General features: G+C 34.0%; 1 protein-coding gene across 10 annotated transcripts in view; it reads right to left on the minus strand.

Moving 5' to 3' along the window:
* The window catches only part of RGS7 (regulator of G protein signaling 7), a 261,014-nt gene that overhangs the window by 119,909 nt on the left and 119,593 nt on the right, over positions 1–21,512 (minus strand). For all 10 annotated transcript variants that reach the window (XR_003529993.1, XM_027657249.1, XM_027657244.1 and 7 more), the window contains exon 3: positions 5,077–5,173. Coding sequence is in view for 9 of the 10 variants with exons in the window: in XM_027657249.1 (XP_027513050.1) it covers positions 5,077–5,173 (97 nt within the window). In the remaining variant the exon portion in view is untranslated. The remainder of the gene's footprint in view (positions 1–5,076; positions 5,174–21,512) is intronic.

A 21,512-nucleotide genomic window follows, 5' to 3' on the forward strand; every position in this document is an offset into this window, starting at 1 on the left:
CCAAACTAAAATGCTGTCACAAAGCCCATTTTCCATAAAATACTGAAGTTCTGTCAAGTTTTAAGTAGATTAACAGCACCCTTCTCTGGCCAAGTAAGGAGGCTAAGACAGGAAAACAAACAGAAACAAGAGGTGAAGGTATGTAGACAGCACTCAAATATCCACTTTGACTTTCTGTAAAGAATATAAAGCATCACTCATTAATCAGTTAATTATCTCACTACTTGGAAATGACTGTATGTCCATTTAGTCAGTATCTTCTACTGATGACTCGAAAAACCATGAACATGATATCAACAAATAAGAGAACCAGTCTTCTTGAAAATATCCACTCCCACAAGACCATGAGCATTTGAATGCAGATCATTCACTCTTGACAAAGTGATGAATGGAAATGACACACAAGAGAGACTCATTTTATAACTTCAAACCAGCTACTCATTTGGGAATAGAGGATTATTAACTTTTTGTTCTCAAAATTCTGGTTTGAAAAGTGAAACTGTGAAGATAGCAAGTCCCTGCTCACATCTGCCCATCTGAAGGGGCACAGGAGAATGAATTATCCAGCTTTTGTCCCTCATGAACTGACAGCAAGATTTTCATCAAAGTGTTTTACTAAGACTGGAACCTCATAAAGGCAGTGAGCTTGCAGTTTTAACACTGAAGGCTCTGTTTGCAAATAATAAGAGGCTGATTTGGCATAAAGAAATCAGCAATAATTCTACTATTAAATTATACTTTAGGAGAATGCAAGAAAAGAGAGATGAAGGAATAGATAGAACAAGAAAGTAGGAAACTGTCATTGACCCAACAAGGGAGACACTGAAGGAAGGCCCATAAAATTTGAGACTTGGGAGATGGGAATCCTAGCTTCTCCCACATGGTTAATTTATTCTGGAAAATCTATCAAAAATGGAAATTTAGAACTCCTTTTATTTACCTCTAATGCAATGTTACTTTGCTCAAAAGGTACCAGATTATTGAAGTGTTACACATTTTGTGGGGCTTTTTTCTGTCAAACTAAGTAGTAGAGCTTTCTCTTTCATATTGTGTTTCAGATAGGTGATCTCCAGTACTGAAGTGGATAAACTTATCAACTAATTTCACATGCAGCACTGAGAAGTCATCAGATGCTATCAACTCATTACTCATATGGCGAAGATCAAAACTAATGACATATGAAACTCCCTTTCTTGTTATTAGTCCCCTGAGTCATCCAATTCCCACTGTATTGATCTTCATTTTTTGCTGCCTCTCTCTATATAACAAGCAATACTAACGCAGGTAGCCCCTGTGACTCATCCCTTGGGCTCACCCACCTGTGAATTGCAAGTGAGATGAGCTGCTACTATGACACTGCTTTGCTCTGGAGTCTCTCACTATATCTGACTAGGCTACTGAGACTGCTGTTCTACTTTTGGTAGCATTTTTTTTATGTTTAAGCACATAAATTATTTATTTTTTACCAAGCAGACTACTACTAGTGCTCAGACAAAAACTGGTAAATAATGACCATATTAATTCATTTGCTAATCAGAGTGGAATATTCCAATATCTTCATGATTTCCCAGGTAAAAGAGAAATAAATATTTTCGGAGATTAGAAAAAACATTTAATAAAAATTAGATATGATGACAATAATCTTTCTAAAAAATGGGAAAACATAATGTCTTTATGAAAAAGACACAATATCAGCTTCACATACAGGAATGAGAAAACATTAAAGACTTTAATGGATTATATTTTCCAGGGAAAGGTAAATTGATGTTTTCATTTTTCTCTCTCTAACTCAGAAGACGACGTGAAAAAAAAACCTTTCTACTGATCTCCTTCTCCTATTTTTGTTGGTTCAAGCTGTGACTACTTTCCAAAATTATTGAGCCATGCATCAGAAACAGCCAGTAATAACTAGTAGGAACATGTTTTTCTTGAATGCTCTTTATTCTGTCTCTGTTTGCATTCTTAAATTGAACTTACATTTCTCATAGTTCTCCCTGCTCCTTCAATAAAAGTGCTAGTGTTACGCACTCAAGCTTACACACCACTCAACTGACACATTCTCCACAGATTTTATTCAGTATCAAGCATATCCAAGTATTACATACTTTAATAAAGCATCACACTGATATTCCATAATGACCATAAGACACCACTGTATCACTATATCATTTTAATGAAATATTCATGTTATGATTAGCTTATGAAACTTCCAGTACTAATACCGACTAACTCACCGCCCCCCACAAAGACTGCCAAAACAAAACCTCAACTATTGCAGTGCTTTGTTGGTAAACTCTGAATGCTTCTTTCTCCTTCAAAGTGAACAGCAAAACTTTGGCATTTGCTTCCTATCTCTCCTTAGTAAAAATAAAAATGATATTTTAGAGCTCATTCTATTCTCTGTGATTCATATTGCATACTCCCTACATTCATCATTTCAAGTCTTTTTTTATCCATTTCCAGGTCTAATGGTGAACTATGGGCCAGGCAAATTGCCTTCTCTTTATTGCTAATACTCTAATCAGTGCTAATAAGGAATGATCATGTGAATCTTCATGCAATTATTATTGCTGACCAGCAAGATGTCTGTATAAAATATCTTCTTCACTCCTCCAAAACATTTTAAATGAATGGAGACAACAGTAACCCTTCTTTTGTACTTCTAAATGCATATTCACATAAAAGGAGCAAACTCTCCTGCCTCCATTTTTCCTTGGAGCCTTAAAAGTTTCAAATTTTTATTTGCTCTCTATGCATATATGGAATATAAAGCAAAATGATTCCTCATATTTTCAAAATTTCATAAAGTGAAAAAATCTTTAACTTAGAATGATATTTTTCTGAAGCTCAACAATGTGCATAGCATATAGAGGATTATCTGTATTGCAAACGTTTCTCTGTGTGGATATTTTACTTGTGAAAACATTTAAGGAATGACTCAGTAAATTAGATAGTATAATTACATCATTTTGTTTATTATAATCACAGCATTCTGCTAAATTCGAATACCATTCCCCAGGCTGATTTTGCTAATGCAGTCATCCTTAAATAGATATGGTCAGTAATTTTGCACTAAAAAAGTGACTGCTCTTTCAACTAGGTTCTCACTTGCTGTTTTAAGAAGAACTACTATGAAATAAAAGCACACAAAAAATAAAAATAAATCTATAGCAACATAATCAAAATGCTATTCCATAAGACCCTATTCCTACGGACAATTTATGGACAACCTTAGTTTTCACAAGTTGTTTAAAGGACTCTTACAGATCTTTTCTAAGTTTTTGCAGGAACATGATTTCACTGTGGTAGAGCTACCCATTTTGCTTCTCCCCACCGAAAAAACCCCAAACAGTTGCAAAGCTCTGGTTTTTATGGAACATAATCCTGAACAGATGGCTGCATATAAGACATGCTTTTATGCATAGACATACGCACACACATATATATATATGAGCATATAAATACATATATATATATATATATTAACTGGAGAGCATCTCCTTTTGATGCTCATTTTGGTCATTTTCATATGGATGCTTTTGTGGGTATTAACAGTACAAGCTTTTATCATATATATTTGCACTATTATCATCACAATCCTTACAAAACAATATTCCTGTGTTTCCTAGCAATCAACAGTTTTGAGTTCAAGCCAAAAAGTTTTGTTTGCTACATAAAGACAAACTCCTCAGACACTAAATGAAATCTGCTACTCAGTACAAAAGTTTGAATATTTCAGATTCCATTCAGTGTAGAGAACTGACAGGAAAGCATAACAATTTAACTAAAATGAAATTTGTACTGTTCTGATGGGGCTTCTAGTCACATCTAGCAAAAATTACAGCCCTGGTATTTGAGGTAGAAAATCTACAAAGGGAAAAAAATGAACTCTCCTATGATTTTTCTTTCCCTCTGCAATTAATAAAGTTAGTACATAAATAGAAAAGGTGTTGCACTGGTGACTGCTATGTACTACTGTATATATATTCTAACATAATCTTTAAAAGTATGATGTCTATACCAGTAAAAAAAAGAAAAGATATTTTGGTCTGTCTTTTTTGAAATCCATAGCCCACAATGTAAGGCAGAGGTTAAAAATTAATGTGGATTATTTAATATAATGCCATGCTGAACTAACTCATGGGAAATAAAGGTCCATTCTTCAAAGGCTAGTTTTAGCACAAGTAATTTCTAAAATCATGAAGCTATTTTGTTCACTCTTAAGACTCTATCCTTCTTTGTGACCAAATTACTCACTAGCAAAATCATTCCAAAAGTTGAAAATTAAAGTAGAGAATCCTTCTTGCTGTTCTGGACAGTACAAATCTCTATAAATACTTCCTATATAAGTATTGCCTTTTGCATTACAAAAATTGCAGCTTTTACTAGAGTATGGAAAAATTAGGTTAAACAATGTAATCTATTTCAAAGGACATATATGGATATATATATATATATACACACACACATATACTCATTTGAGTATATATCCACATATATAATGCATAATTTGATGTAAAATAATGTAAATACCTGAATAAACATATACTAATTAATTAATAAATGGACATATTTTTGGGCCTATGACAATACTGACTTGGATTAGTTATAAAGTTTACAGTTGTCTTGCAAATCACCATAGACATCTCAGTCTTAGTTTCTCAGGGACAGGCAACCAGCTGCAAAAGCAGATCATGACTGTTGTAATAAGTATCTTTTGTGCTGCTACTATGGCATTTCTTACCTTCACGTACTGGTCAATACACTAAACTCATACTTGCTATGAAAACTGGCTAAAAAACAGATTCAGATCTGCAATAAGAAATATTGCCTTTTTGTAGTGAATTAAATATTCCCTTCACTTAATTTACAGGACAAAAATATCTTTGTGTAAGACCAATCTGAGAGAAACATCAAAAATTTCTATAATTATTCAAAGGATCTGGGATGTCTCCTCCAGACCAGATGACTGTGAATTCCCTACAGCACATTTAAAAGTGTTTTCCCTTTGAGCATTCCCTTATATAAGGTAGAGTTAAATCTTTAAAATATTATGAAATTCACTTTGACTCTTACCAGAAAAGACACTGGGGATCTTGGAAAGAAAACTTTTCACTGTGCGAATAGGAATCCCATTTTTCTCATCTTGCATGCGGGCTATGACATCTTCCATCTGAGTAAAGAGAGGGGAAAAAAAAAGAAAGAAAGAAAGAAAGAATAAAGAAATCCAGAATTATTTCCTAAAATTAATCTCCAAGAAATTCCAGATCAATCTCTCAGAATGGCAGGTCCACTCTTGCTATTTCTTTCTTAACTTATAACTTATATTCTATATTTTTATTGAACAGGCCACAAACTACAAGTAATTTATTCATGCACAAGAGTAAAAAAATTTATGTACTCAAAGTCTCGAGAAAGAAATAGCAATGCAACTTAATTAAAGTTATATTTAGTTAAAGTAGGTAAAAGAAGTTGTCAAAAATCATTGCTGGATATAAAACTTCATTTTTTGATTGTATTAATGGTATTGTACCACATATAAAAGCAAAATAAACACGTACAGACAAAATAGACACATACAGACTTCTAGGGGACTGATACAGTTCTCAAATAGACTGTTCAAAACAAAAATAGAGCTTTTAAGTTCAAAGTAAAAATTCCTTCTTTTCTTTAGAGAAGGGGAAAAAATACAGCATGAAGCAATTTTGCATCCCTGGAGACAGCAGAGCCAGAAATGCAAGATTTTTTTCCAGGTAATGAAGTGGGTATAAAAATATTTAAGATTGGTTTGCTGATTTTTTTATATATACTCTTATATTAGCTCAGTTTTTCCAACTCAATTTTTAGGCTAAATTGGATCATATATTTTATAAATTACACCCAACTCAAAGGTTCACTTTCCTGTGAACTACAAATAGCAAGCCCTCTTACTGGAAAACAGAACAAATATTTGGAGTCATTGGCTTATTTCATTTCAATCATTTCATAATTGAAGTTTACACATTTTCAACTTCATTCTTTCTTTCTTTCAATATCTAACTTCTCAAAATATTCAATGAAATTGTGATAAAATTAATTACAATTATTTTTAATTAAATCACCAAGATACTCCACATGAAACACTGTGTGATAGGGCATTTTATACTCTTTTATTAGTCAAAGCTTAAAAAAGTTTTCTATCTCACCTCTATACCCTAATAGGTTCCCAAAGAATTGATTTAAAGTTTGTGGCTGGGGTGGGTTATGGAAGCAGACTAACAGATAAAATTCTGTCATGCACCTTTTTTCCACTGAAATCAGATGACCCACATTAGCAAACAGCAAAGCAGCATTGGGTGCAGCTGTGCATTAACTGGCCCAATAAGTGAATTGTATAGAGCCAGAAAACAGAACAGCATTTGGGATCACCCACAGTGCATGTAGGAAAAAGAACAAAAATCCATACCAAAAAAAACCCCAAAATCAATGAGTGCAACTGCTTATGAAAAACCTATTTACATAGAGAGTGTCTGGAGGTTCCCATGCTCCATGTACTTACGGATCATACATTGACAACCCTAGGAATGCAAATCCAAAATTTACACAGAAATAGCTATTATTAGTAAGATATGAAAAACTGAGCCTATTGCTCAGAATTAAGCAATGTGCAAATGTAACAGAAGAAATGAACCAATGTTCATCTGACATGGAATTTAATAATTTAAATAGAAAAGGCTATTAATAGATCTCTGAGGAAATTGTTGACACAATTTCTTCACACAATTGTTGACACTACCTATAAATGGAGTCTGTCTCTTTGTTTATTATACATATAATAACTGAAGGCTTGTATCGACCCCTTCTAAATTCAGTTGGTAAACTGTCTTATTGAATTATTCATTATTCATTAAATTAATAAGAAGTCACTCAAATTCAAGTGAATATCTTCTTTGATCAAATTTGATGATAAATTCCACATGTGAGTAGAGTAAGCTTTTAAGAATATTGCTAGAACTGCAATGTATGTTACACTAGGACAAAGTTTAGAAGGCAATACATAAGGCAACATGATAAAGGTATATTTGCATTATAATAAAGATTACTATAAACAAAAGGCATGAACTTGGAACACAGTATTAGAGAGATGTAGTTACCACTTGCTCAAGAACATGTGCAAATATTTAATGCCCAGCATTGTTAGTGCTGTCAGTAATCAGTCTTTTGAGGGTAAATGGAATGAATTATTAAGTGACATTCACATACGCTTCGCTAAACTTGCTTCGTGGATAGGATTTATTCTAAACTGTATAAAATCTAACTCTGATAGGGACTGCAGCTCTGGGAAAGTTCTCTGGTTTTGATCAACAAAGTCAGCTCTAGCATGTCTGCACTGCATAATTACACCTTCCCCATCACGTCAAACTCATATTATTGTTCTGTATCAGGAGTGAATACCCTCTATGCAAAAGGCAGCTCACGCTCCAGACAGCATCATTATGTACTACCTGGTAAACTCAGTGAAAAAAGATTACTTCCTAAGTGAGTGGGAATGTTCTGAAACAACACACAACACAACAACATATGGCTAATTAGTTACAGTTGACCAGGGATTCTGCATGTTACATATTAGACTACAAAATTCTTATTTGTTCTGTCCCTTTTTGTACAGAAATCTAAGAAGTCGCTTGTAGTTTGTGGTTATCTTAAATCTTAAACATAAGAACTCGAGAAAACAAAGGGCAATTTTTAAAAAAACAATTTCAATAAAGATTCAAAACTATCTAATCCAACATATGCAGGTGCACAGTTTAACTTTCAATATATGTAGTGGCTATTTCTGTTTTAGCTGCTTTAAATTCAGCAAAATATAATCTCTTCCACTGAAAAACATCTCATTTACTTATATTTGGGAAGCAGCAGTCAAGGCACTTCTCAGTCATTCATCAAAAATGACCTAAGACAATGAAAGGGTAGAACAGTTTAATTAGAAAGATGAAAAAAAATCTTAATCTAATTTTGCTCAAGAAGCCTAATCTGGGAAACACATGCTGCTGCCTGATGTAATAATTTTCCTTCCTGGCGTATCACTATTTTCTTGTGAGTCACTTGCCCTGATGCTGAAAAGTAAAATATAGACTTCTTTATTTTACCTCAGAATTAGACTTTCACAGTTCTTTTCATATGTTGTTACCTGGCTAAACCTGACTGTCTCTGATCTTGCAATGGGATCTTTTTCAGCCCTAAACATTCTCAAAGAACTCAGAGGAAAAAAATCCACAAATAATTTGCCTCCTGATCATTCTGCAAATTGAACTCAATATACTTGAAAAAAAGAAGTTGTATAAGCACATCTTTTTAGCTTCTTGGTCATCATTATACATCACTAACAGGGGAAGCGGAGCTAGGAAGAAATTCCCAGTGCATCACAGATTCTACAGCCTTTCTAAATAAAAGTATTCTTCAAAATATGTCCAACTTATTTACCGGTGAGGCAATTCTAACCCTGACAAAAACTCACTAACTTTCTAATGCACTGGCAACTCAGAACAAACTTAAAATATTAATATTTAAAACTTCATTTGTCTCCCCGTGAAAATAATTTGAAGCCTCATCTTAACATTTAAGGACTCTGTGAAATCTATTTCAAAGACTATGACAACAGTGACAAAGCATCTTATAATGAAGCAAAAAAAAAAAAGAGGATAGCAATATCCCGTAATAGAAAGCCTACAGCTTACAGGAGTCATTGAATAATAACAACTCACTCTGCTCCAAATACACTGGGAGCTAGGCATGCAGGCATGCACGACTTACCCCAGGAGCAGAACCCATACAGAACTAACACACCAACAAAGTCAGTAGTATCTGACCATGAGGAAAAGAGATTAAAAGTTATCAAATGGGAAATAAAGGTGATGGTTCTCACTGATGTGTGTTGCTAAAAGTCCATCGAAAGACTATGCTTATTAGGGTTTTCTTCTTCTGTATGACCATAACAGGCTTCTGCCACATGGGGTATGATTCACCTCTTCTGTCTTTAATCATCACCTACATAGAGGGATTTGTCTTTCTCCATTATTGGCAGTGGAGGTCTTGACTGCAAACCAAGATCGGTATCCTTTAGCTACTTATAGCTAGATGAAATGACTATAACTCCTAGGAGTAGAATTCTTCTGGTTCCTTAGATTTCACTGCAATGTGGTTTGAGAGGAGAGACCCTGATCTTTAAATTTCTATATCTAAATATGAATTTCATTGCTAACCATCTGCATATCTTCAAAAATAATCAACTTTCACCATAATTCAGCATCACTGCATCTTAAGAAGTAGGGGGGGTTCATTAGTTCAAAGACAAGAAAAGTCAAAAGTGCAAAAGGTTTGCAAGTTCAGGACAACAATTTTTTTATTCCTGTAAAACTGAGCCTAGATCAACTCCACATAAAGATGATCACTAGATACAAGTATTCCAATAGTAGAAGAAGTAATTGGTCTGGAATTAACTGAAATTCAAGAGATATATGGTAAAAACTTGAAGCTTTGACCCACTCAGACATATACAGATATATCAATTTGATTTCTGTTCCTAAAAAAAAAATTATTCAGTGACAAGGAACTAAGAGCATACCCAGGGACATTAGAATGAAACTGAGCATAATTTTGTACTCAGTATCGTACCTCAGAAGAGGAGATTGCTCTTACATTGAGTGTACTGGGGTCCACCCACACTACAACTTTCTTAATTTTGCTAAAATCCTTCTTCTTCCTTTTACACAAATGCAGGGGTGGAATAACCCAGTGGAACTAACTACAAACCTCATACAAACTTATTAAGAAGTAAAAAGAGTTACAGTATGTAAAGATTTCTTACACACTATACAACAAGTTTCCTTAGAGATTTTTTTCCCCTCCTTACTTCCTTAGACATTTTTTTCCTCGCTACTTTAGCATTTTACAGTCTGAAGTTGTTAGTGCAGCTGGCAAGAAGGTTGCAGGAGGTTTCCTTAGCCATACAGAGATCATCAAGCAACATGGGCTGAACAAAACCTGCAGGGTAGGAGAAAGATGCAACATTCCTTACAAGGTAATGGCCACTTTTTTTCCTGTTTTCCAACACATGCAGAAGATTAGATAGATAGACAGATAAATAGATAGATAGATTCTCACCTGAGTAGTATACTTATTAGTATTACACTGGTAATTAGTTTCCTGTACCTGCTCTTCCTTTCAACAGTGCTCCTCTCAAACCCCATTGTACTACTTATGCTCTGTCTCGCATGCTGTCAATTATACTACAAATTTTCTGTTGAGACTTTCATATTTACATGAATGGCTTAACTACCCCATCAGTGTTTCAGTTTAGGAGCCTCAGTCTTCCCATGTGAGCTGCTCTTTGCCCAGACTACACATTCCAACAATCACTGCAATATCCTTCTTTAATCATCATAGTGCCTCCTGAGAGCTGCCCAAATCAGTGAAACAGGGGTCTTTGTTCAGCTAGCTAGGCTGCATCACTGAGAATAAAAGAGCACAAAATACAGGAACTACAAATCCCAGGAGGCTGCACTGACAAGCACAGATACAGGCAAACATTGTCTGAGCTTGTTGGAAAAAAAAAAAAAAGTCAGGAGTTCCTATAAGAGAGCAGTATTGCATCTCTGGTCTACCAAGACAGGAAACTGCCCTAAGTACTCTCTGATGAACATTATATTAGAGAATAACTTAATTAAAAGAATACAAGAATTACTGGTCTCATTCTTTTCAGAGCCTCAATTTGCTGAAGTAATTATTTGACATCATAAAAACAAATGACAAACCAACACAAAAGTTTCCAATCATATTAAATAGATGCTATGGAGATAGATTGAAAAGCTTATTTTCTACATATACCTATGATGCTGGCACCTCTGCTCATGTTCCTTTCCTTCCATAGTATGAAGACGTTGGTATGAGCAAACAGTTCATTCTCTGGCCTTAAACAGAATATCTGTGGAGAGCCAAGGATGTTCTGCTTTCACATGTAGCACAAAAGTCTAGATTGAAGCATTACCTATCATCAGTCTTACAGCTTCATTTGTAGTTTTCAATCTAAATTTCTACTTAAGGTTCAAATTTATTTGCCCTCTTTAGCCATACTGTGTCAGATACAACAGGTAACATTCCAGACTGGCTGTAAAACAAGTGTGGTACTATACACACTAACAGCCTGTGCTTACATTTAATGAGTGCAAACCTTTTTCATTTATTAAGAATAATTTAGGCTATTTTTAATTCATTTGAAAATCAATGCCAATTTTGTGCAACTATTTTTGAGACCTGCGTTTTTCCTAATTAAAGGAACAGTCCCACTGGGCTTCTCCCTACCATCAACCCTGTCTTTTCATTACTGAGCTTGCATCAATATGATAGGCTCTGCACACTTTGCTGATTTAGAATTGGCTTCAAATTATAATTTTAAGCATATTCTTGTCTTATTCACGTAACTAAAATGCTAAATCATCAACAAAACTACCATTTTAAAAGTGCTTGTAGTTTAATATTCATACAAGTAATTCTTGTGCTTTTCATTCCCACACCTATCTTAATAAAGAAGGGCAACTTAAAAGCATACTTTAAACTCCTGTCATTAACCTGTAATCATGTGGCCTGCTCAGAAGCTACAGCTGCCAGTGATTCCTAGGTAAAGATCGAATAAAGGTTAATTCCCAGTAAATAAAAACTGTACAATATTGAATGGAAAATCTTGGAGATACCATATATTACATTCTGCAGATGGCAACTGATGCTAATAAGTAATTATATTTTCTCCCAAGGACTGCTAATGTTGAGCTAGTGGTTTGATGCTCCAACATGTCACAAGATATGACTTTTTTTCTGTTTCATACACTGGGTAAACGGAAGATCTCCCAGTAATCTTTTATTTCTATCTCCACTCTGCAGTTATTTCTTACTGTGCCTCCTTTGGATAAGTTGAACTGAAGACATTTTAATACTGTATTTCACCAAAAAAAAAAAAATTCTTTATTCTAATTCAGAAAAATAGTGCAAGTTTGCTTCTGTCAATATATATTTTGAGAATTTAGCACATCATAATTCTGTCAATAGATCTATAAGACTTCATGAGCTATTACTCCCATTTTTTTCAATTAGATAAATTTTGTTTCACCTAAGGTCCCTACACCTAGATACATAGGACATACATCCTGTTCGCTGAATGCATATTGATGCCATGTAGCTGGACTTTGATCAGTAGACTGACGTAGTTTCTAAAAACTACTCAACAGGCATTACAGAAAAAACATATAACTTTAGAGGAATATATCATACTGACTCATCTTTGGAATTGAGAAAAGATTATAGAAAATGCTATAACAACTCTACAAAAAGTCAGGTAGTTGGTAACTCCAGCTCCCTGGCCCTCATGAAAATGCAATTTCAAACAATAAAAAACATATTAAGTAAGGGCAAAAAGTTATATTTTTTTAAAATTAAACACTTGAAAAATAATTCAAGTATGCTTTAAAATTGTTTCATACTATTAATACTTCATAATTTATTTTTACCCCACCCTTTCCAAGCCAAGAAGCATTTTCTATATTTAGGAAATGTCACAATCAGACACAGAAAATATAAAAGTTTATGCACTGATCCAAATATTGCTACTTTAAATGAATGGTTTTCATGTTTAAATTATAGATAACATTTCAGTTTGTTATCTGGGGTTTTTTTGGAACATAAACATTATTATTATAATCAATTAAAAATACAAATTCCTCAAAACTTGAATGCTAGTGTTGCACAACAAAACTGGGGAAAGCTTATCCAAAGGAGTTAAAAAAAACTTCAAGACCACTGAAGTCAATGATAATTTGGGAAATTGCATTGCAGCTTTCAGTAAAATCATTATTTCCATCACAGGTGTGAAACATTGGTTGGAATGACAGAGGAAAAGGAAGCATCACTGTGGGTACTTGAGAAGGAAAAAAACACAGTTTGATGAAGATGGTCTTGATGAAAGATTAATTTTATTAATAGCAGGATTTCTGTAAGAATATTGCATTCCAAAAAATATAATTTTTTAAAGCAACTAAACCTATAAATAAGTTTTATTATTCTGACAGGTCATGACTTAAACTTCTAAGCTGTGCTACCAGCTTAGAATGTTTCTTGGGCAAAATATATCTTTTTAAAATACAGTCTCTCAAAGCTAAGATATTTCCTAAGATGTACTGATCATTCATAATATGATAGTCCTGACATTAAAAATGGAGTCTCCTGTATATTTTAGAAATAGAGAAGCTCACCTGGAAACCTGACCTCTGAGAACCCAAGTGGACTTTTCAAAACAATATTACAAAAATGGTCAAAATGTTTGGATTTTTTCCCAAAAAGGAGAAAAATAAAATGACAAAATTCAACAGGAAAAAGAAAAAAGAAAAAGAAAAAAGAAAAAGAAAAAGAAAAAGAAAAAGAAAAAGAAAAAGAAAAAGAAAAAGAAAAAGAAAAAGAAGAAAAAGGAAAAGAAAAAGAAAAGAAAAAGAAAAAGAAAAAAGAAGTAGTAAAGTCTGGTAGCCTGGTCACTACGCGGGCTAAAATTAAAAGAAATAAACAAATGCAGACATTTTTTGTAGGAGATGCAAAGTAAGGAATTAAGGTAGCTTATACATAGGTAAGTCAGAAACAAAAGTGAAATGTAGCTATTGGCATATTTTGCCTTCACAGAAAACACTCACAAAAATATTAGCTATAGTAGAGCCATGATATACTCATCTACCTAAAACAAAGTGACATTCCCCAGTGGAATACTTACACTGACTCCAACATATTGTCATTAAATTCTAAAGTCTTCAAAACCAGATGTTTTCTAAATTGGTACATCTTTCTTATTTGTGTCATCTGTTACTAATGGGTTTAAATCTAAATTTGTCTGGTTGGAATCTCTTTTCCTTGCTCATCAGATGATCCCAAACATTACAAAGCCACACCACTGCAGCAGATCATTTTAGAAGCAGCTACTGCTGACCAAAGAGGAGACCTTTTTAAAGAAGTTCAATATCATCATCCTTCAAACACTGAAGAGGAAAAGGTAATTATAAGAAATTTTTCAAATTACATTGACAGAAATAACATTTCAGGGCAAACAACTATAAGAAAATGGAATAATAATTTAGAAAATGACTGTGAGGTATCATAGAATCATAGAATAGCTTGGGTTGGAACAAACTTCCAAAGATCATCTAGTCCAAACCCCCTGCTATGAGCAGAGACGCTTTCAACTAATGCAGGGTGCTCAGAGCCCCATCCAGCCTGACCTTAGATGTTTCCAGGGATGGAGCATCCACCACCTCTCTGGGCAACCCATGCAGTGTTTCACCAATATAAGGACGAAGATAAAGCCTAATTAGTTTGGTGACTTCTACATTGCTCTCTGCCCTACGGAGGGGGAAGACTGAAGGAGGTAAGGTGGTCTTCTACTTCTTCAACATCTAGAGAACAGAGACATTTTATAAAAACTAGATTTCTAGTTCTCTTGGTCCTTTAAATTGCTCCAAGGCATTAAATCCCATTAAATACAGAAGCATAATTGCAACCATAAAAACAGATTTTTGCCACTGACTTTTAAATTACGCTCTTATAAAAAAGTTGTTCTTCATTGCATTACATTATGGTAAGCTTTCAGTATCAATTCTATTTGGCATTTAAAAAAAGAGGCTGCTGATGTAATATGGTAATGTAGCATTATATGACGGATTGGTTTCACAGTAGTCTGTTCACCCTCTGTTACACAACTTACTTGAAAACAAGTATTTTATTTTACCTAAACTGAATAGATAGAAAGTAGTTGTGTGCGTTCTGGCTGTGTCAGTTCTTAAAGCATGTCAAATGTAAAAGAAAGGAAAACAAAAGAAGTACTGAACTACTGATCTGCCAAGTGAACAACACAGATAAAGAATGGAAAAAGTCCACTGAGAATGCAATCATGGTACATTCCCTATGCAAAAAAAAAAGAACATATCTAGAAGAGTACTGAAATAAATGAAACGGAGCATTTAAAACATTTTCCATAAAAATTTAGCTGTCAGCATTCCAATAACACCAGTATGTTTTCCCTCCTTATTAAAAATCTTATCATCATTTCCCCTTTGAGCCAGCAGAAGCTCCAGGCCTGATCATCTTTTTATTCCTCTTGAGAACATGACACACACTGTAGTAATTTTCATGCTAAAACACAAACCTATCTCGTATAGCTCTTGCTAGTAGCAATTCAGGAACTGTAATGCAAACTATAGGTTTATGTAAGACAAGCAAAGCAGACAAATATTAGCCTGTCCTTCAGTGACAAAAATTATGTATTTCTCCATGTCAAGCAACATTTCTTCACCTCTCATTGACTATACAGATTAGTCAAGCTTCTCATCAGAACACTAGAAAATTTAAGAAAAATAGGTCATAGGTCTTCTTATGCAGCAAGGAGAAATAAAAAATAAGTTCTACTTGCATTTAAAACCAAAAATATTGTGGTGAGTTTATGTGGAAAGTAAAAGTTCTTTTTTTTTTTCTGCATTGTGTTTTACAGTTTTGAAACATATTTTAATGTGAATGCAGAAAAAAAAACAACCAAACAAAATGTATTTGCTATGAAACAAAATTTTAAAAAATATTTTGTGTCAAACAGCTTTTTTCATTTGAAAAAGGAATTTCTGTCATCTATTACTGAGGTATATAATTAATAAAAAGAGTAATTGAAATAAATGAAATTTGCAAAGAATGTCAAAATTGCTGCTATTTGATTTATAATTTCTCATCATCTCCAGAGTTATTCCACTATAGGATTCTAGCTATATAAGTCTGACTCTAAGACAAATTTAAAATCTTGTTATCCTAAGAGTAAATGTTTCGATGGCATTCACAAAATCCTGGCATTCTGATAAAAATTACTTATATTATAGCAAAAGGAACTTGATTAACAGAATGTAGCACATTGCTTCCTTTAGCAGTTATTTGGAAGAAGTGAGTTAGTCAGAATTTTGATAAGGGTTTTTTATTCTACACAATGAATGGACAAAACAGAAATGAAAGCTCCTTGTTTAAAAGTGAAAGCTAAGTTAGTGATATTCTTCAATCAAAGCCGGCTTTCCCAGGAGCTTTCTTAAAAGGAAACCTTGATAAAGTACAGTAACGTCAATCCGCACCTAATTCCATTGCACACAGTGACCTCACAACACACACAGATTGATCTCTTGGCTTCATCTTTTATAAGTAAAGTTACCTGATTTCCTTCTCCACCCATCAAAAAGGGTATGTTTGTTCTCAATCCCACTCTACATTGCTGTACTTTCACAAGGATCCTCTGCCATGTAATGACTCGGGAGCAATTTCAATAAAGCCTTATTTAGCAAAGCACTTAAACAGTTGGTAAACTTTAAGGTGAAAATTTTCTAAGAAAATGGAAGTAACTAAATACCTAAGTCTCATTAAAAACCAGCTGACTGACATATCAAAAGACGGTGGGTGACACAGTGAAGAACCTGTACTTACAATGTTTTTTGAAATAGGACCCCATTTCAATGTGACATTTCCTAGTTTATATTTTGGCTGGTTGCAGTATAATTAGGAAAAGTAGAACACATTTTGTGATACTTCCTTTCAATTCTATGTAGCAATTACATCAGCTCTAGCACACTACTGGACTTGTTCTAAAGGAATTAAGGAAATTTAAAACAAACTGTCTGCCTCTGTCTTATTTAATTTTTTCTCTGCTTTTAAAAACATGATTTTTTTCTTATGAATTCATGTTATATTTTTACAGAAAATCCAACCATATTTTTATTTCCTTGAGGATAAAGAGAGCAAAAAAGGCTATTTTGCCAGCAAACCACTAGAGCTTTTGAATTCTCATGATTTATACACTTTACAACAAATTGGGTCTGAATGTTCTGTACTTGTCTAATTTAGTCATAGTTTGACATTTACAGTATTTACATTTTATTTTCCTTTGTAGTCATTTTCCTTTTGATTAGAAATATTCTATATCTTTATTGTCAAAAAATGTTTGTGCCACAAAAGATAGTAGAGCACCAGTCATTAAAAGATTTGAAATTTGTGAGCTCTGAAAATTGTGCAAAATGGCTATAAAACCATTTCTTTAGTCTATTTGATACGTGATTGGGAAAGGAGATATTCTTTTGTCAAAATAGAGTTTTTGTTTATATTTATATTATATAAACATATTATTATATGTATGCAATGAGATAAGGACAACATTAAAATCAGACACACCATAATTTAAGAAACAAAAAGTGAAAATGGATTTAAGTGAATTAAAATTAAAAAAAAAAAAACCAACAAACACAATAACAACAACAACAACAACATCAACAAATCAGGATTAAAGCCCAGAAATCCATTTGTGAAATTATTTCTTAATCCAGAAAAATATTAGGCATAACTCTTCAGAAAAAAATTGAAAAATGTTAGGTTTTTGCCAAATTTTATTTTGCCAGAAGGACAGGTTCATTCTATTTATTTGTTATGGTGAGCAGAATATATGATATAATGCATATTGGAAGTCTGTATGCCATACACACCTTTCTGTCAGCCATAGGGGTGGACAAGACATCTCAACTCAATCTCAAATCTCTCAGCTGATATGTACTTCATTAATTTGAAGAGTTGGAAAAGTCAAAATCTCTGTACTAGATCGAGTTGGATCAAACTGGAAGCTTTAATGTGAGCCTTAGAAACCCTACATCACAATTTTCATAGAGAGTTACTTTCAGAACAGAAAATCTTAATTGCATGAAAGCCATTTCTCACTTGAAAAATCACAAGCCTTTTGAAAGAAGTCTTTTTTTTTCCATCACCAGTTTATTTATTTTACCAGTTTATAGGAGAGAAAGTAACAAGGTTTAACAACCAAAGCATTACTTCAGGGAATCCTGCATCTCTGCTAGGGAGCATTTAGAATGACCCATCTCACACTACAAATATATTAGATATGAATAATTGCTAGAAGAAATGAGACTCTTACTAAAAAAAAAAATCCATATGTTCCTATGGAGAGCAATTACACTGCAAAAGATCTCCACACTAATAAATTAAAATATAATAAATAGAGGTAGTCTGCAAGTACCTACATCTTCCAAGCAGAAACCACAGATTCCTACCTTGGCTGACAAGAGGTAATACATTACACAACTAGTCTTTTTTCAGGAAAAATTAGGGGGCTGCAGATGTTGAGTACAAATACAGTAAATCCTAACTCTGTTCTGATTAATTGTTTCAAATAAGGTGGGAGAAAAGTAAAATACCTAAACATATCAATAGTGATAAGATTCCTCTGGTATTGAACAAGTTGCATTTAGCAGAGGAATCACTTAACTAGGACTTGAAAATCCTCGGTTTTCTTCTCCACTTTGCTACCAACTGATATTTGGCAAATCATTGCAATCTCCAGTGGCTGAGAAATCTGAGACACAGTTAACGAAAAAAAACATTAAATAAACTACTTTCTAAACACTTTTGACTTGTTGGAGCATTGTAATGCCAGATAATATTAAAGCATTCAGATTTTCCACAGACTTGAGTTTCTTTCAGTTCCAGAAAGCTACAGAGTCATGACACTTTTTCCCACCCTATGTCTTCTCAGAGGCATGAATTAAAGCCTAGTGTAGTAAGTGAAGACATTTCCCTTGATATTTTAGGGAATAAATACTAGTATCTCTAGCCACTGGGCTTCTAAATATTAACTACTTCATGACTGCCACAGCATATGTCCTCCTTTTCTGTGAAAAGCTAAACTATTTATAAAGTTCCAGAACTCAAATTTAAGAGGTTGCATGCCATCTACAAAACTGTAAAACTGAATTTCTGTATGGTTCTCCCTGACAACTAACTTAACATCTCAGATGTTGATGTCTTGAATGCATTTAATATATTAAACTTCACTGAGAAGTTCATTATTCTGAAGGAGCATGGTTAGAGACATATTTGTTTACTGCATGCCTCTTTGTTCCATCATTACATTATCACATCTTGTTGCTCTACATCACGTTGCAAGAAAAACATGAGAAATAACTCATACACTGTAATTGTTTCAAATGGCTTTTATGTGTTAGACAAAGCAGAAAGGGAGGAGGCAATCACAAGCAGGACAAAGGAAAGATCCATGTTCATATTTTTTTTATCTCCTTTAAAATGGTGTAGTTTGCATTTTAGTTTATGGTCATCATTCACTCTCTTACCAAGATTTATGTCTTGGTACAAAATCCTACTTAAAGATAACTAAATAGGATCTTCAAACTAATACTGAAAAAATGCAGTTACAAAAATATTCACTGTCTCATAACATTTGGCAACACCCCCTGAAATTCTGCATCCATAATAGAAAGCTTAGCATGCACTCTTAAAACCTATTGTAAAAGAAATCTTTATTTAAAGATATAAAATTCCCCTTTGGGCAGAAGTTCTCAAAGTGGTGTCTAGGGAAGTCTGGTGTCAAGGACCCCAAATCTGATTGTTACAACAAAAATGACAAATTCTGACAAACCCAGGCATTACATTTCAATCACTCCTTGCTCTGAAGTAGTTTCCACCATAAAGTGACCATGGTGCTTCTAGTATTATCTCAAATATATTATATACCTATTTTCATAAGAACTACTCTTGAAAGTTGAGAGTTAATATAAAAAGATGCTGACCAAAGAGGTTGGAGATGCTGAAAATTCTGAGAAAAATCTGCTGAGATTAGACTGAGGACAACAGTGACTTCTAGGCTAGTATAAATGGGTAAAATTAATAAAAGTATTTACTGGCATAACCTCTGAATGCTGTTTATCCAGTGTAGATAGTCATGATATCAGGACATCCATGATACACTCCATTTGAGAACACTGTCTTGGACGTATTAACATGTAGGGTATACCTCTTGAATCCAGCCTAATGCAAACTGAATTGAAGAGACTTTTGTATCAGTGTCCTGGTTTCAGTTAGGGTAGAGGTAATTTCTTCTCAGTAGCTGTTACCATGCTGCGTTTTGGATTCAGAATGAGAATGGGGTTGATAACACACCAGTGTTCTGGTTTTTTGTTAAGTTGTGTTTACCCTCAATCAAGGATTTCTTTCTTGTCTCAGGCTCTGCCAGTGAGAAGGTATGCAGAGGAACTGGGAGGGAGTAGAGCCAGGACAGGTGATCCAAACTGACCAATGGGACATTTCACACCACAGAACATCATGCCAAATATATAAACTGAGGGAAGATACCTGGAATGGCAGCTGATATGGGTGCAGGAATGGGGATCTGGCATCAGTAAGTGGGTGGTGAGCAATTGCATTGTGCAGCAGTTGTTTTTCCCTTTTTATCATTATTATTATTACTATTATTATCATCACTGTCATCATCATCATAATTTACAATTATTACTCAATTTTACTTTATTTTCAATTATTGAACTGTTTTTTCTCAACCTACAAGTTTTGATTCTCCTCTCCATTCCACGGGGGTGGGGGGAGAAGAGGGGAGATTGCGGAAGCGGCTGCGTGGTGTTTAATTTCCAGCTGGGCTTAAACCACGACAATGGGATGAAATAATGTTCCATTCTGACTTGGTTTTGCTCTTGGTAACATTCCTAGAAGTGAATTTAAATCTTGACATCGCTTTAGAAATTAGTTCTAAAACTTCACTGAAAATGTTTGAACTTTATTAAAAAGAGTAGACAGGCTGCTTATTTGTCTTTCTGCTTTCATCAATATTTATGGCACTCTTGCGTGACTGCTCTGAAATTATTAGCAATATTAGCCAAACTTAATTAATCTGAGACCCATCACTTTTTATTTCTTACTCAATTCACTAAATTTAGTACAATGAAACTAAAGGTCAATTTCTCAAATTAAATATACCTCTACAAAAAGTAGCATTTGATAAATTACCTTTAAGACCAAATGCAATGAACTGGAAATTATTTCTCTATTGTGGGAAGTTTGCTTTTAATCCTTCTTTGTACAATTTTCCAGTCTCTGCCCAAAAGAATGGGCTTTACCATTGTTTACTAGTCCTGCTTAGCACTAAATAACAGTTAAAGGGGAGGTAGGTTTGGGGCTACATGCTGATCTCTCTATTTTAAAGCTGATCAAACCTATTATAAAAATACCCTTGCTTATCTTACAGAAACAGCAGCACCATATTCTACATCATACATTCCTCCAGTACTTCAACTCTGACATTCATTCCAAAGCAGTAGTCCATTCTCCATGTACCAGTAGTTGTGGACACGTCTTGATGGTGATAATGAACATAATGAAGGGTTCATGAAACACTGTTCATTTTGGACCAGCAGGAATAGGTCTTCCGTACAGATAGCATATTTGAAATTTTCCACCCAAAAACCAGGTCATGTTAAATTCTGTTCTCTACATAGCATCAGTTTTTTGCAATCTTTTCACATGGAACCTAAATGCAGGCCCACTTTTGCAGAATAGATCTTTATTCCAGTACTTTTATACAGTGCATATGTACATGTACACACAGATGTACACAT

The sequence above is a fragment of the Corapipo altera genome, unplaced genomic scaffold, assembly GCF_003945725.1.
Source record: "Corapipo altera isolate COAL_440 unplaced genomic scaffold, ASM394572v1 2c, whole genome shotgun sequence".
Classification (NCBI taxonomy): domain Eukaryota; kingdom Metazoa; phylum Chordata; class Aves; order Passeriformes; family Pipridae; genus Corapipo; species Corapipo altera.